The sequence below is a fragment of the Lynx rufus genome, unplaced genomic scaffold (assembly GCF_022079265.1).
Source record: "Lynx rufus isolate CCGP_SWC_20201006 ecotype Redwood Valley unplaced genomic scaffold, mLynRuf1.p SCAF_8, whole genome shotgun sequence".
Classification (NCBI taxonomy): Eukaryota; Metazoa; Chordata; class Mammalia; order Carnivora; family Felidae; genus Lynx; species Lynx rufus.
The window spans coordinates 50497203-50513873 of record NW_025814896.1 but is presented as its reverse complement, the minus strand read 5'-3'; the positions used below and the strand labels follow the sequence as shown (position 1 = coordinate 50513873).

At 43.6% G+C, this 16671-nt stretch overlaps 1 protein-coding gene and 1 pseudogene across 1 annotated transcript in view; one reads left to right on the top strand and one right to left on the bottom strand.

Annotated features, from left to right (window-relative positions):
• The first annotated feature begins 1358 nt into the window (after positions 1-1358).
• Positions 1359-16671, top strand: part of NINL (ninein like) — a 175163-nt gene continuing 159850 nt past the window's right edge. The window contains exon 1 of the mRNA XM_047068429.1: positions 1359-1551. Within this exon, the coding sequence (XP_046924385.1) occupies positions 1359-1551 (193 nt within the window). The remainder of the gene's footprint in view (positions 1552-16671) is intronic.
• Positions 14486-15152, bottom strand: LOC124503191 (28S ribosomal protein S7, mitochondrial-like; annotated as a pseudogene).

Genomic DNA, 16671 nt, shown 5'->3' with positions numbered 1-16671 from the left:
AAGACGATCCTCTTGATGTGATGACTGGAAGGATAGTTGGGACATTGAGAGCACTGCAGGGAGGAGGGAGAAGGGGGATGCAGCCCGAGGTCTTAGCTCAGCAGCATCTGCTGGTCAGAGCATGTGCAAGTTCTGGGACCAGATTTTGGGACCTGGAAGCTATATGGATCCCAGCATACTATGTAACCACTTAAGCTTTATTTCCCCTACTCTGTAAAATGACAATGTTGTAACTGTGTCCTGGGATCATTGTGAGAATTAAAATGAGGTTGTGCATAGAAAGAACCCAGCATAAAATGAGTAACTGTTGTTGCATAGGCCAAAGTCTTGGAGTCACCCTTTCTCTTTCACAACCCACCTCCAATCTGTAGGCACTTTCTGTCTGCTGGACCACCCCAAATACCACATATTCTGTATCTGACCACTCCTCATCCCCTCCACCCTGGTCCAAGCCACCCTCACCTCTCAGCCTAATTACTGCCATCACTTCTTAATGGTCTCCTTACTTCAACCTTTGCTCTCACCCCTGCCCTTGCTCTAACCCAGTGACCAGAGCGATTTTAAGTCAGACCACAAGTTCCCTCTACTAAACAGTCTCAGAGTAGGAGCAAAGCCCTTACAAGGGGCAGCAAGGCCCTATACCTCTCACCTATCTCTCACTTCTTTCTCGCCTCACACACCACACTCCTCCCATACCACTCTTCCCAGCCACAAAGAAACTCACCCTGTAGACTCATCCTCTAGACTCAAGGCCTGGCCAGCTGTTCCCTGGGACTGCTGCCTGTTTCCCTCACTCACTTCTTTCTGGCCTTCACTTAAAATGTCACTGTCTCTCTGACCTTCCCTGGCCAACTTCCTGCACTCCTTAGATCATCTCTTGTATATTTCACTTAAGCGTTTAAGTTGTATTCGGGCATGTAAACTCCATGAGGGGCAGGGAATTTTTTTTTTTTTTTTTTTTTTTTTTTTTTTTGCCAATTCTCCCCACATGGTTACTGCTCCATGGGACTACGCCTGGCACTACTAGTACATGGTCAAGAAAGATTTCACTTGATATATGATGGAAAGACAGGAACCATTAGTTTTATGTCTTCCGGTTTCCTCAACTGCGAATTTGGGGTATTAACTACTACCTGGCCTGCCTCCTCGGGTTGTTCCCAGAAGAGGATGCTGGAGCAAGGACTTCGAACAGCCAAACCCCACAGAAAACACTTCGCTGAAGGTGAGCTGCGCCTGGAGGCAGTGGAGGAACCCCACTCGCCGCACCCAAACCCGCCCACCCGCTTCGCCCCGCCCCGACGCCCTCACGCCCCGCCCATTCGGCCTCCACCCAGCCCCCTCCCGCCCCGCCAGCTCGGATGGGGCCCGCCGCGCCCGGCGCTAGGAGGCCTAGGGGGCGGTGCCTAGAGGCTGCGGGAACACGGCGTCGGGGCCTCCAGACACAAAGAGCTGCCGGCAGGACGCAGGGTGCGTGCAGTGCGCGCGCCAGCGCCCTTGGCTCGCGCCAGTGTGTCCCAAGCGCGGGGGAGACCAGAGGCACCCACTGCCCAGGTGAGCTTGGCTGGGGCGGGGCTGTGGGGCCCGCGCCTCCGCGGCACGTGCGGCCCGCCCGGCTGCGAGCACCCTGGTTGGGGCCGCGGAGGAGAGAGGCCAGCGTCTCGCGGGCTGCGCCCCAGGCAGCGGGCTTGTGGGAACTAGCGGGGCCGGGGCCCTGCGACTCTGAGCGGGGCGGGGTCGTAGGGAGAACCCTACGGTACCCCCCCGCCCTCGCCTCGGCGCCCGGAACCGGCTCCTTCGCGGGGTCCGGGTCCTCCCTTCCCCTCTGGGTAAGGGGCCCCAGGTTGGGTAAGTCTGACATGCTAGCCTCCTTTTTCCGTCACCTTGGAGGGCTGGTGCAGGGGTCACTTTAAAAGAACGTATCCGCGGGAATCCCGCTGTTCGACCAAACCTTTGAAAACTAGGTTCTACAGTCGTTTCCGTTCCTGCAGTGTGCGTGCTCCTCGGAACGAGTTTTGCAGCTATTTGGCCCCTCTGCTGAAGTGGACGCTAACATTCTGGCGAGCAGTCCGGCATCGGGGAGAGGGCAGTGGCCCTCACTGATGATGCCGAGGTTAAACGGTGTAGCGAAAGCCGCGGCCACAACTGCAGCGCTGACTTTTCCTTCCCGGACGCGCAGCTGCCGGGTGCCCTGGCCCCTGGAACGCCCACAGCGCCGCCGTGTCCCTCAGCCTCTCCCATCACCTGCAGAGCTCGAGGCCTGGTTCCTCTGAGCAGGCCACGTCCTCCACAGAATGATCTCCTGTAGATAAGATTGCATCCTTCTATATAGGAAGTTTTTAGGATGTACCTTTCTTTTGTTGTATCGCGAGTTTGCGCTTGGGAAAACGGTTTGAAACACGCCATTGTCAGGGACTATAAAGTCTGTTGGAAATTTTATGTGTCCTACCAATTGTTTGGCAGGATCGTCCTTTTCCTCCCATTGGTGGGCTCAGTCACAAATCTCAGTAGGAGTCTGTCTAATCTCTTCTGGTGTTTCACACTCATAAATCATGCCCTGGAGACTTAGGCCAAGCCGTCCTTCAGTGGGGGGTGGGAATGGGGTCCAAAGAAAGAACTGTGGAGCTGGAGGGCTTGGAGAGGGTCAAGTGTTGCTCAAGGTTTCACCGCCAGCACTGTCAATAGGTGGGAGGAATTATGGGTGACCATGAGTTTTTCTTAAAGGCCTTTACCACGTTTTCCACATTGGACTTCGAAATACTTTTCAAAGCAGAAAATTAAAAAACCAAAAAATTCAGTTAAAATTTGTTAAATAGGACACTAAGCAGCCCCACAATTTTATGAACTGTGTGCAAGAGTATGTATCCTAAAAGAAAAATGCTAAGGCAAAGAAGCAGTGTACCACTGTGCTGTGCCTTTTGTTTGGCTTACATACATATCATCTGTTGGTGGTTTAAACTGTTACAGATTGAACTAGCCTGTACTGGCAAATAGAAGTGGGTCTTCTGTGCTTACATATATGCAGAATGAGAAAATAACAAGCCTTCTCCGAAGAACCTGAACTTCATGTAACATTTAACACCATCATATTAGAAAAAGAACATATCACAAAGGAAAAGTTAGGGTTTCAACATTTTTTAAGTTGTGGACTTTATATAATCTTTGCTGGAAAACCGTTTTTCTTTAAGTCCTATTTATCTCTTTACATTGTGATTTGCAGGGCTGCTCAGAGGTGACTTAACTGACACAGTCATTTGCCAACAGTATGTTGAAATCCCTTTTAGTGTTAGTGTGTCTTTTGTTCTGCTCCTTAGTCCTTATGAACATTTGGTGGTGAAAAAGAGTAATAGTAGAGTTGCAAAATTCTAAGTATTCAAAGTATTCAGAGTATTCACCCTTTTATGGTGAGTGACTTTAGGTGCTGGTTGTGGAGAGTCATTTTGTGTGTGGGGGGGTGGAAGATGGAACATGTGGCGTTTGGGATTTGGGCATGTGAGAGGAGAGATCCCTCTAACCATATTCTTTCTACCTTGGACACTTACCTTTGGATTTTACTATGCACAGGTGGCTGCTAGATATCTCTCTCCCTCCCTGGCTCAAGAAAGGTCTATAATAAGGAGGCAAAAACATTTTCCTGGCCTCACATTTTGAACTAGAAGTTTCAGAGGGGTAGTCAGGGGGAATTGTGTGGCTCCTGACTAGAAGGGGAACAGTGCCCTCTGACTTAGAAGGGCAACACTAAGGCCACATCCACTTTGCTCTTGATTCCATGGTCATTCTGTAACAGGTTGAGTGGTAGTGGCTGTAACTGAACTTTAGATTTGGGCTTAGCTCAGTCCTTGGCTTCAAGTACAAATTAAGAATTCAGGCTCAAGGCCAGATATTTGGTTAATCACAAGCAGGAGGCCAAAACTTTGGGTCAGACTCTACCTGGAGCTATTTGGAGGGCAGCAGTAGCAGAAGGCTTTCCATTCCCCATCCTTGGGTTAACCTTGAGCCTCCTGGTGAGACTTCTCCACTGAAGGATTCTAAATGTTGTATTTTGTTTGTTTGTTTTTGTGAACCCAGGAGTCTTTTGGGTGGTGTTTTGTGTTTTTAACATCTTGATGAAAGTTAGAGCATGCACCTGCTGCTGCCTAGTTGTACTCATCTGTTTCTCTGAACCCTCTTTAACCCTTCCTTAAACTTTAAGAGATAATGGCTTCTTGTTTCTCAAAGACGGGTACATAGTCTCCCTTGAGTTGGAATCCTTGGTTTCTCAAATAAACATCCTCCAGGTAATTCTAATACACTCAAGTTTGAGAGGCACTGGTATATACCAGCTTTTGTGCATTGACTTGCTTTGTGTTTCATGAGAGGAAAGTAGCAGAACCTTTTATGATGTGACAGCGGCTCTTATAACCCAGTTATCTTATTTTGGGATCTTCTTTGTTTAATAAGTTAATATTTTGGTATTGGAACTTCTCAAAGTGGTTGTTTATTGTTATTGTTAAAGATCTGAAGGAAAATCTCTCTTGATAATGTCTAGTTTTTTCACTGAAGTGAAAACTTTTACATTTGTGGATGCGTATCAATTGAGATGTTTTTAGGTACCAGTGATGGAAAACCCAACTCATGTGGATGGAACTGGAGGGTATTATGCTAAGTGAAATAAGTCAGTCAGAAAAAGATATGTTTTCACTCATATATGGAATTTGAGAAACTTAACAGAAGACCATAGGGGAAGGGAAGGAAAAATAAGTTACAGAGAGGGAGGCAAATCATAAGAGACTCTTAAGTACAGAGAACAAACCGAGGGTTGATCGGAGGGTAGGGGAGGATGAGGGGAGGATGAGGTGTTGTAAGTGATGAATCATGGGAATCTACTCCCAAAGCCAAGATTACACTGTATACCCTGTATGTTAGCTAACTTGACAATAAATTAGTTTAAAAAAAAAAAAAAAAGAAAGAAGGAAAAAGAAAAGAAAACCCAACTCAGTCTTGGCTTAAACAGGTAGGGAAGTCCTGGAAGGAAAGTATAGGACTTCAGGATGAGTTGTTCCAGTGGCTGAATCAGCAACTGGGGGCCTAGGTTGCTCCTCTTTCACACATGTTGGTAGTGGCTGTTTTACATCTGAAGGAAGAGGGAGGTTGGTTTCTGTGTCTCTTCAAGAATAAGGAGTAACACATTCAGTAGCCTTCTGGACCATGGAACCAGTCATCAGCTGTAAGGGGGCTCACCTTGGTCTGTGACAGGCCTCATACTTCCCTGTTGCTACTCCAAGGAGGCAGGGTGCATGGGGGCTGTGGGAGGGCATTCTGTGGGTACCTAATCACTGGAGAGCTAGTGTAACTCACTGTACAGGTAGAGTATGTCCTCTGGACCCTCTGCATGGCTTGTGCATTGGTCATGCTGATGTCAGAAATGGATCGCTGATCTCTTGGTGATTTGATTTTAAATTGAGCTCTTATTGTGTGCCGGCTCTGTTGTCTGCTTTTGGTAAATTCTTCCGTGTAGTGCTCACAGCAGTCTGCTGAGCTGGGACATGCTCTTGTCCCCATCTAGAAGACAGAGGCTTGCTACCTGCTATGTTCAGAATCACATGGCACTGAAGGGTGCACAGGGATCTAGACAGGCTGTCTGCAGATTCCATGCCTTCTAGCCTGTGAGATTTCTACCATATGTCACTGCCTAAGCAACGAGATCATTTCTGTACATGAAAAAGAAAGTCAGGAGTTTTCAGTGCTGATATAAAACTGACTTCCACAATCTGTCTAGATATGTGAGGTGAGGGGGAGGTAAGGGAATTAGCAAGTCAAATTCCATTTGTAAGCAAGAGTTGTGCTTTGCATTGGTGGGCACCATGTGTGTGCATGCTCATGGAAATAAATTTAAAAAGAGGAGTCTGATGTTGGGATTGGGAGTGTAGCCACCATGTGGTCCTGCCAGGGCAACTTCCTAGGAGCGCCGTTCACACCAGGGGCCTGTGGAGTCTCCTTCAGGGTCACAGATGGCATAAAGCCATAAACACAAGAACCAACATGAAGTAATATAATGAAGCATTCACTGATTTAGAGTTTAGTTTAAGGGCGCAGGAATTTTGTAAATAGTTATACATTACTTAAAAATCAAAAGGGTAGTCTGCTCTGTTAGACTTTAACAACAGGTTGCCACAGCCCAGGGAGAGCTCAAGGTATCCAGAACGTATTTACCTGCCCTGGCTATACACAGGTGGCCTGAGGAGGGAGGGGTTAGGACTGCCAGTGCATGTGGACTCCAGGCTTCTGGCTGTGTTCATGAACATGGACAAAAGTGGGCAAGAGTAGGCAGCACCACCAGGTCCCCGGCTGGGGAGAAACTACAGAACAGATGAGCCTCCTCCTGACATAGTCAGGGTATTCATGTCCCCATGTGGATGGGGAATAAAACTGAGAGCTCATTGTCCCTGTGATAACAGGGAGGGTAGTGCCTTCTGCCTGAAGGAAGCTGATTCCTAAGGGCCAGCTGCAGCTCAGCCAGTTAGCTCCTTGGGTTCAGGTGACTGCTTTTGTGGTCAGACTTCAGTGCAGTCACCACTCCCCAAGGACCTAAACGAAGGGAAGTAATGGTGAGTTTGCCTCTTGACTTGGCTAGAAACATAGATGCCCAATTTCTAAACTCCACGATCTACATTAGTGGCCTGCTCATAAGAACCGAAGTGCCAATAGCACTTCTCAGAAAACTGCTTCAAACAGGATGTTTGCAGGGGTCCTTGCTAATTCAAATTTAGCCAGTCCTGCTTTGTAGCAAAAGTGTGGCCTTAAAATTAAGCAGTTCTTGACACATTTTAAATTATTTTTGAATTTTTATTATTTCAACTTGTACACATAAAGACTTTGATGTTGTAGATTTTATTAAAATTCTCATAATTCAAAATTTTTTTAATGTTTATTTATTTATTTTGGGAGAGAGGGAGAGAGAGAGCATGCACATGACCTCAGGAACCCTGAGATCATGACCTGAGCCGAAATCCAGAGTTGGATACTCAACCAACTGAGCCACCCAGGCGCCGCATTATGAATCAACTTCTTATACAAGGTAGCTGGCCTGCTTTGGATGCTGTCCTAACTAAGTGATGAAAATTAAAGATCACCTGTAAAGAGACAGTGTGTGCCTCCTGATGAGAGGTACTGAGAAGGATGCTACCTCGCCCACCTCACCCTGGGGGTATTCCCGCCATAACCTGAGTCTCTGTGTGGAGACATCAGACAAACTCCATTTGTGTGATGTTCTACAGAGTAAATAACTGACTTCTATAGTCTTTAGTTATTTTAAGGTAAAAAAAACATAAAGACTGAGGAACCATCCTAGTTGAAAGAGGACTAAAAGAACCTGACACCTGTGTACACTACTTGATTGGAGTCAGGAAGTGGGCAGGAGAGCTATAAAGGACATTATTGGGACAATAGACAAAATTTAAATGTTAGTGATGTGATACGTTTCCTGAATTTGATCATTGTACATATCACTATGTCCTTCAGTTTAGTAAGTGCAGTATGAAATAATCTGAGGAAGGAGAGACAGAGTTGGAGAGAGAAAATGATACAGTGGGTGTGATAAATGGGGCAAAGTGAAAACGGTTTATCGGTGAAGCTCCAGGCATAAAGGGTATTTGGGAATTGTATGTACTGTTCTTGTTATTTTTCTATAAAGTTGATATTATATCAGAATAGAAAGGTACAAAAACAGATGTCTACCCTGTATATACTGCAATCTAAATACCTCACTTTAATTTTTCATGTTACAATGTCTCTGAATTTGGGATGCCTGTTGCAGTCAACACTGTCTTAGCATTGTGTCAGATTTGATAGCAGTTTTTCTTTTTTAGTCATTGGTCTTAGAATCAGTGGCATCTTGGATTTGATGAACTGTGGTATTTTCTCTGGCTTTCTTGTCTGAAGAGGTGGGAAAAAGAAGACAGTCCTTCTAGTGGTTTCGTGTGACAGCTTTCCATTCCTCATGCTTCACACTAGGCCAGACATCCAGGTGCCTTTGCTCATTTCCCCTCCACGCCTCATTGATATTTCAAACTCAACACATTCCAGGCTGAATGTCTGTCTTCACCTCTACCACTTTAAACTGCTCTTCCTTTGTTTCCTGTTTCAGGGAGCAGAAACATAATTTTGAGACAGTGATGGCCCAGGAATGACCCCGTGGGAAGAGCATAGGGAACTGTTCCCTTTGCATGAGTGAGATAGATTGATGTGAGGCCCTTACCCAGTCTTACCTCAGGATGGATACTAGTTTTAGTGCTGCCCATTTCTTGAAGTGTCTTTGGGCTCCAAATGTCTGTGCCTTATTTTCTCCATTTTTTTTTTAAGTGAGAATGGCTTTCCCAAGTCTGCTAAGATAATGGACAAGGCAACTTAAAGTACCATAAAACTCCAAAATTCTGTGACTTAAAATGAGAGAGCTTTTTGATAAGACTTTTATACTATAATCATTCAAATAGCTGATTCCTGTTAAGCAGATGACCCTGAGCTCATGTGTCAGTGAAGGCCTGGCTTGTGGCTGGGCTCCTGCTTCTTGACTCCTAGCGCTTGCTCCCGGATTTCTTTCCTATTCTGGGTCCAGTTCTGGGGGGAGACAGGGTGGGATTGATTTTTACACTTGGTGCTCACAGAGACCACCAGGCACAGGCACGTTTCATAGAACTTGTAGTGGCCTGGTGCTCCCAAGCTCCTCTCTGCACTGGGGCCACTGGTCCCTGCAGTGTTGGAAACCCCGTGTCAGTGCATCAAGTTTCATTAGCTCTTGAGCCCCATGTGTGTCAGACTTGGAAATGGTTCCATCCAAAGGCTGGCTGGTTGCATAAGCCCAGGATTATAACATTTTATTTTAGTTTATTTTGTTTGGCATGAACTTCAAGCAACTGGAATAGCAAAATAACGGTGATTTCTCCATGACCTGGATTCTTGGACTGCTGTGTTTCATCTTCATTAAAGATGAGTTTCTTAGCAATTCTGAATCTGCTTTTATGGTCACTGAGTTCTTGATATTGACACTGACCTTCACAGCAGGCTGATTTCTTGGAAGTAGAAACCAAAAATATTCAATCCACTGTCAGATTCTGTGGACTTTTAAATATGTGTAAAGAACAGAGAGGATCAACATGTGCCTTTAGCTCTTAATTGCATGCTGGAATTTCAGATGTGAAAGTTAGGACAATAATGAGTTGGGGGGACTGTTATGGTTTTCGAAATAAATGTTATCAGCTGTGTTATTTTATTCTCTTTTTTTTTTTTTTTTTTGTTTGAGAGAAAGCAAGAGAAATGCACATGCGTATTCAGGGGAGGGGTGGAGAGAGAAGAATCTTAAGCAGGCTCCACACTCATTGTGGAGCCTGACACTGGGCTCAATCTCACGAACCCTGAGATCATGACCTGAGCTGAAATCAAGAGTTGGATACTTAACCGACTGAGCCATTCAGGCACCCCTCTCTTATTTTCTATTTAGCCAACATGAAACAAAGGTTATACCCTGGTTCTGGTGAAGAGAAGGTGTCTCACTGTTTCATAGCAGATGAATAAAAATGAATTGGGACATGGAATGTTTGGTTGAAGTATTGCTTTGTAATTTGGGGGACTATTCAAGTTAATGTTCTTTCCTTGTAATTAGGTTTAGTAATATAAAATTTTTGTATAACATTAGGACTTTCTGGTTTGGTTTAGAGCTGGAGGAGACATTTCCCCATATATTCTGGACATGGAAAAACTTTCTTTTAAATATTCAAATTATTTTGTATGTTTGGATATTATTAATAGGCATGAGGCAAAATGTAAAGGTTGGTAGTTCTAACTGGAGTTAGACCTCAGTGTGTGTTCAGTTACCAGCTCTGTGACTTTGGACAAATTACTTCACCTCTCTGTGCCTAGATATCATCACCTTTAATATGGGGATGACAATGGTGCCTCCCTCCCAAGGCTAATAAATTCCCAGGTGCTTAGGAATGTGCCCATTATGTGATGAACTCAAGAAATACTAGTTTTCTGTTATCAAAAGATTATGTAGCAAAAGTGAGGACCCTACTGAGGGGTCAGAAGTAGAGACCTCTTTCCAATGGCTCTGACTGTGCAAAGAGTAGACACCAGGACTTACACACCTGGAAGTAGAGTGTTAGGAAAATCTCCTAGTGCCCTTTTTTATTTTTATTTTTCTCCCTCAACCTTTAAGGTCACTTGACCGAAATAAAAATAAATAGCAACAATTGTCTCAAAAAAAGAGACATCATAATGGCAAAATGTGCACACACTTCAAAAAATAATAAATTAGGTACTTAAAGGAAATGCATGCATTAACCAAGACCTTATTACTCTCCAGGTTCTGTGTGCAGTGTATGTTTTGCGGAGTTGAAACATGAATGTGTGCTAGACTTCTGCTTTGTTCTGCTAATTTCAGCGATCCTCCCCACCCCACACCCATCCCCCCATCACTGGTGTCTGCAATCTAACACATGCTTTTTTTTTTTCAATATATGAAATTTATTGTCAAATTGGTTTCCATACAACACCCAGTGCTCATCCCAAAAGGTGCCCTCCTCAATACCCATCACTCACCCTCCCCTCCCTCCCACCCCCCATCAACCCTCAGTTTGTTCTCAGTTTTTTACAGTCTCTTATGCTTTGGCTCTCTCCCATTCTAACCTCTTTTTTTTTTTTTTCCTTCCCCTCCCCCATGGGTTTCTGTTAAGTTTCTCAGGATCCACATAAGAGTGAAAATATATGGTATCTGTCTTTCTCTGTATGGCTTATTTCACTTAGCATCACACTCTCCAGTTCCATCCACGTTGCTACAAAGGGCCATATTTCATTCTTTCTCATTGCCATGTAGTACTCCGTTGTGTATATAAACCACAATTTCTTTATCCATTCATCAGTTGATGGACATTTAGGCTCTTTCCACAATTTGGCTATTGTTGAGAGTGCTGCTATAAACATTGGGGTACAAGTGCCCCTATGCATCAGTACTCCTGTATCCCTTGGGTAAATTCCTAGCAGTGCTATTGCTGGGTCATAGGGTAGGTCTATTTTTAATTTTCTGAGGAACCTCCACACTGTTTTCCAGAGTGGCTGCACCAATTTGCATTCCCACCAACAGTGCAAGAGGGTTCCCGTTTGTCCACATCCTCTCCAGCATCTATAGTCTCCTGATTTGTTCATTTTGGCCACTCTGACTGGCGTGAGGTGATATCTGAGTGTGGTTTTGATTTGTATTTCCCTGATAAGGAGCGACGTTGAGCATCTTTTCATGTGCCTGTTGGCCATCCGGATGTCTTCTTTAGAGAAGTAACACATGCTTGATTGGTTGATGTCATCACTGCAATAATTTCAGGGTGTTTTTTAAATTTTATTTTTTATTGTTTAAAATTTACATCCAAATTAATTAGCATATGGTGCAACAATGATTTCAGGAGTAGATTCCTTAGTGCCCCTTACCCATTTAGCCCATCCCCCCTCCCACAACCCTTCCAGTAACCCTCAGTTTGTTCTCCATATTTATGAGTCTCTTTTGTTTTGTCCCCCTCCCTGTTTTTATATTGTTTTTGTTTCCTTTCCTTTATGTTCATCTGTTTTGTCTCTTAAAGCCCTCATATGAGTGAAGTCATATGATTTTTGTCTTTCTCTGACTAATTTCACTTAGCATAATACCCTCTAGTTCCATCCACATAGTTGCAAATGGCAAGATTTCATTCTTTTTGATTCCCAAGTTAATACTCCATTGTATATATATACCACATCTGCTTTATCCATTCATCCATCGATGGACATTGGGCTCTTTCCATACTTGGGCTATTGTTGGTAGTACTGCTTCAGGATGTTTTTAATGGACAAGTGTTTGTGTGTTGATGGAGTTCCCAAGCTTGTCTGTTGATATATTCCATGGTGTGCTGAGGTGTTTCCCTTTTGTTAGGCTTTTGATTTTGTTCTGAGCATTTAGAGACTTATAAGTAGCATTCTATGAAGAATTTCAGTCTTCCTGTTTTCTTCTCTGTGCATATAAAATGTGTGCACCTCCCTTCATTCTCACAACCGGCCAATGATTACCACTGTCTAGTCACATTGCTGGTTGGGATGAGTGTGCAATGGGGTCTCTCATTGCAGAACTGCAATGGGTTCTCATTGCAGAACTTCCTTACTGGCTCCTCGGTGCAGGGAGAGCAGGGGAGAGGTGGTGCCAGAGAGTCAGGCCTTGACAGCAGTGTGCCAGACACATGGAATCCTGTCACGTGCCCCCTGGTGTGAAAAACTCTTAAATTGTTTTAATTTGGGTTTCTGTGCCTATTAAACATTTGCTTATTTTTTTTTAATGAAAAGCAAGATTCTGCTCTTAGGTCATCAGCTTCCTTCCCTGGGTCTCTTGAAGACATTGTTCTTGCTGGAGTGAGAATGCTGAAGCAAGCAGCAGCATGTGCCTTCTGCTGGCCTCCCAGTCTGTCCTTGCTAATAATGCATGAACATGGTGCTTTCACAGTAACATGCAAGTAACATCCACCATCTCAGGTTCTCAGACATTTTAGAAAAGAAAAAAAAGAGTGTTCATGTGAATTCTCTTCTGGAATTTCTAGCATTTGGTGGAGAATCAGATGCTCCACCTGGCTAACTGATAAAGCTCTGAGTGGTTCTGTGGCTAGTGATAACATTTCTCAAATGATAAAGGTGTGAGCTCACATTCCTGGATGTAAGTTGCCCAACAACATTCAGGAAAGAGTCTGCACGGCAAGCCTCCCTGCTTGCTCTAGTGCCAAGCACTCGCCTTTTACTTCAAAGAGAAATCTAGGTTACTAGTCCTCGGTGCCTGTTTATCTCTCTTGAGATCTGTCTGCACCCACATCTCCCCTTTTCTTTCTGGTGGCCTCCCAGGAGGAGGTGACTCACCTACCGCCATTTGGTGGAGGTGTAAGCTGCTGCTGTGGGATGGGAGGGAGATTCCAGCTTCTCACACCAGCATTCCACACTGTTGCTGCCTGGATGGGAGTGAGGTTGAGACCTTTTGAGAAGTGAATGATCCCAGGCCCTCAAAGGTAACCTGAAATTATTTTGTTCAATAAAACTAGGTATAAATGCCCTAGAATTTATAAGTCTGCAGCAGAATAAGTAACTGAAATTCAATACATGTTTTATTCTGTTTTTTCCATTCTAAGACAGCAGCCCAACCCTGGTGTTCCTTTGCCTTCAGAGAGGTTTCTGTTACAGGGCTAAAGGTGGAAGTTTCTGGAAAATGACCTCCCTCCCTTTTTAAAAAAAAATGCATATGCTAAAATTGACGTGTGTGTGTGTGTACAGTTCTGAGACTTTGAACACACATATAGATTTGTAATTGTCACAACAGTAAGAACAGAATAGTTGCATTATCCAAAAAATACCCTTGCTGCCCGGTTGTAAGTCCTAACTCCTGCCTACCTGTTTGCTGACCTTGTAATTTTACCTTTTCCAGAATGTGATATCAATGGACTCTTACAGCATGTAACCTTTCCAGACTGGTTTCCTTCTCTCAGTATTTATCTGTGTTGTTGCTTGTATTAACAATTTCTTCCTTTTATTGATGAGTAGCATTCCAGGTGAGGATGGATGTCAATCCATTAAACAGTTGGAGGACATTAGGGTAGTTTCCAGTTTTTGACAGTTGTAAATGCAGCTGCTACAGGCATTTGTATACAGAATTGTGTGAATGTGTTTTCACTTTTCCTAGGGTAAATAATAGTGTGCAGGGTTGCTGAGTATTTGTTTAATTTGGAACTGCTTTTTTTCCAGAGTAATTTTGCCATTTTGCATTTCCAGCAGTACTGTATGAGAATTTCATTTGTTCTCCTTGCCAGTTCTTGGTATTGGAATTTCTTAAAAATTTTAATGTCAGCTATCCTAATAGACATGTAGTGGTATCTCATTACAGTTTTAATATTCATTTCCTTATTGGTGAATGATGGTGAACATCTTTTCATGAGCTTACTTCCATTTGTATATTTTCTTTGGAAGTGTGGTCAGTTCTAGTGTTGTGCAAGGTTTTTTTTTAATTGGGTTTTATATTTTATTTTATTATTTTATTATTTATTTTTTATATTTCCAGTCAATTTTAGTAAATGGGGATACTACATCACATGCTATACCAGTCCAGGGTGAGAATTTTCTAATAAGCCTTTTCTAATAATAAAACTGCTTCCTTTGGTATCATCCTAAGTTGTAGCCTGAATTGAGGGAAGGGAGGTTGGATGGGCCCTAGTGTTCCTGAGGGAAATTGAAATTGACATGTTCCCTCTTTGTAAGGAGATGGGACAGGAAGAGCAAGTTCTAGCTCCCAAAGAAAGGACTAAGAGGCAATATAAATATGTTGTTTCATCCTTATGAGGCCTGCCTGCCTTTAAAAAGGAACTACATTCTTAACCCACAACTGTTTTTCACCATGACAGTGGCTCCCATTATTTCTTGCAGCAGAGAGCTTTGGGCTCCTCCTAGAGCCTCCATCTTCCCTCTATCACCAGTGGTAGTGAGCCAGGGCTCGGCTGGCCTCAGCCATCTTGTGCATGTCATGCTTCTTCTTGATCACAGGGTCCTGGTTGTGAAAAGCTTCCAGCAGCTCATGTGACAACTTCTCTGGCATCAGCATCTGCCAGTGCTGCTCCTCCCTGCACTCAGGAATCATCTACTTCGTGGCCAGGAAGCAACGACACCTGTCGGCTACTAGCAAAGGGACCTAGTAGAAATGGCCACCTCTGAGGATGGATACCAGCTCAATCACCAGCCCATCCAGGCTCAGTTTTTTCAGTGCTTGGTGGAAGATGGCATAAGGGTTATGTTTGATGGTTGCCGGTTCCTCTGCAGAAGCAGCATGGTACTTCTCAAACTGCTTCCTTTTCACAGTTTCCAGAGTGTGCATCATGAGGGGTCTGGCCAGTACTTCGTTTCCGCCTTTCATCATCATGTTGGTGAATTTACTGATCTTTGGGTCTTCATACACAGAGCTTGTTTTTGTTGCTGGGTCAGCTTTGATAAGCTGAGTCTTCCTGAGTTTCTGCTCATACTTCTCTGCTCAGACAAGGGCTTGCGGTAATTATCATGTTGATCTGTGGATCCTTGTATTCAGGACCAGAGTGGCTTCACCTCACTTGGGTTAGCGCTGGAAGCCCCAGGATGCACTCCATATGTGCAACTCCAGGACCACCCTCACACAGACTTCACCTGGGGGGGCAACCATCTTGGCTGGCCACAAGGACCCCAAGAAGACTGCCCTTGACATGCGTTGGGAGACGGGGAAAAGGCTCCCCAGGACCCTAAATCTGCATGTCCCCCATTAATCTGGGTATTAAAAGTCTCTCATTCCAGAGTTGAAAGGGAAGAGTCAAAAGGAAACATTCGGTGTCTCATTATCCATTCCAGGGCTCTCAGCCACCATGCAGGCCTTGTCTCTAACTGTTCAGTTTTTAATAGCTCTTTATATATCATCTATGCAGACTTTTTGTGGGATATGTGGTTAGCAACGATTTCCTCACAGTTTGTGGCTTGTCTTTTCATTCTCTGTGCAGTGCCTTTGATACAGCAAAAAGTTTTAATTTTGTTGAAATTCAATTTATCGATGTATAGATTTTACTTTTAGTGTCTTATTTAAAAAGTCACCTCACTCCAGGCGTAAAGATATCCTGCTGTGTTTTCTTCCAAAAGTGCTATCCTTTTACATTTTATGTTTAGAGTGGTGATAAATTTTGAGTTAAGTTTGGTACTAGGTATAAGGTTTACGCTGAGGGGTTTTTTCCTCTTTGCATGTGGATGTTTGAGTGTTCCAGTACCATTTGTTGAAGAGACTATTCTTACTCTATTGAATTCTTTTGCAACTTTGTCAAAGATCAAATGGCTGTATTTGTGAATCTGATAGTGGATTCTTTGGATTCTCTTCCACTGACGATATGTATTTGTTTATCCATTCACCAAACCACACTGCCTTGATGTGAGAGCTTTAAACCAAGTCTTAGAAGTAGGTAATATTAATCCTCCAGCTTCATTCCTTTTTTGTTGAAATACTCTTGGGTATTCTAGTTCCTTTGCCTTTCTGTATGTGTTTTATTAAAAAAAATTTTTTTAACGTTTATTCATTTTTGAGAGAAGAGAGTGACAGAGCACAAGCAAGTGGGGCATAGAGAGAGGGAGACAAGAATCCAAAGCAGGCTTCAGGCTCTGAGCTGTCAGCACAGAGCCCAATGCAGGGCTCGATCTCATGACCTGATTGAGATCATGACCTGAGCCGAAGTCAGATGCTTAACAGACTGAGCCACAAAGGCGCCCCTGCCTTTCTGTATGCATTTTAAAACTCACTTGTCTATATCAATTCTGCTGAGATTTCTGTTGGAATTAGGTTAAATCTGTGGCTCAGTTTGAGGAGAATTGACAATTATATTGAGTTTTCTAATCCATAAAAACAGTATGTGTCTCCATTTATTTAGATTTTCTTTGATTTCTTTCATTTACGTTTTGTAGTTTTCAGCATACAAATCTGCAGATTTTGTTAGGATTATATTTAAGTAGCCACTTTTTTTGCAGAAAAATGAATAATATTGTTTTATAAATTTTAGTTTTAAGTCCACAGCAATATGATTGATTTTTTTATGTTGACCTTGTATTCTTTGATTTTGCCAAACTCATTTATAAGTTTGAGGAGGTTTTTTTTTT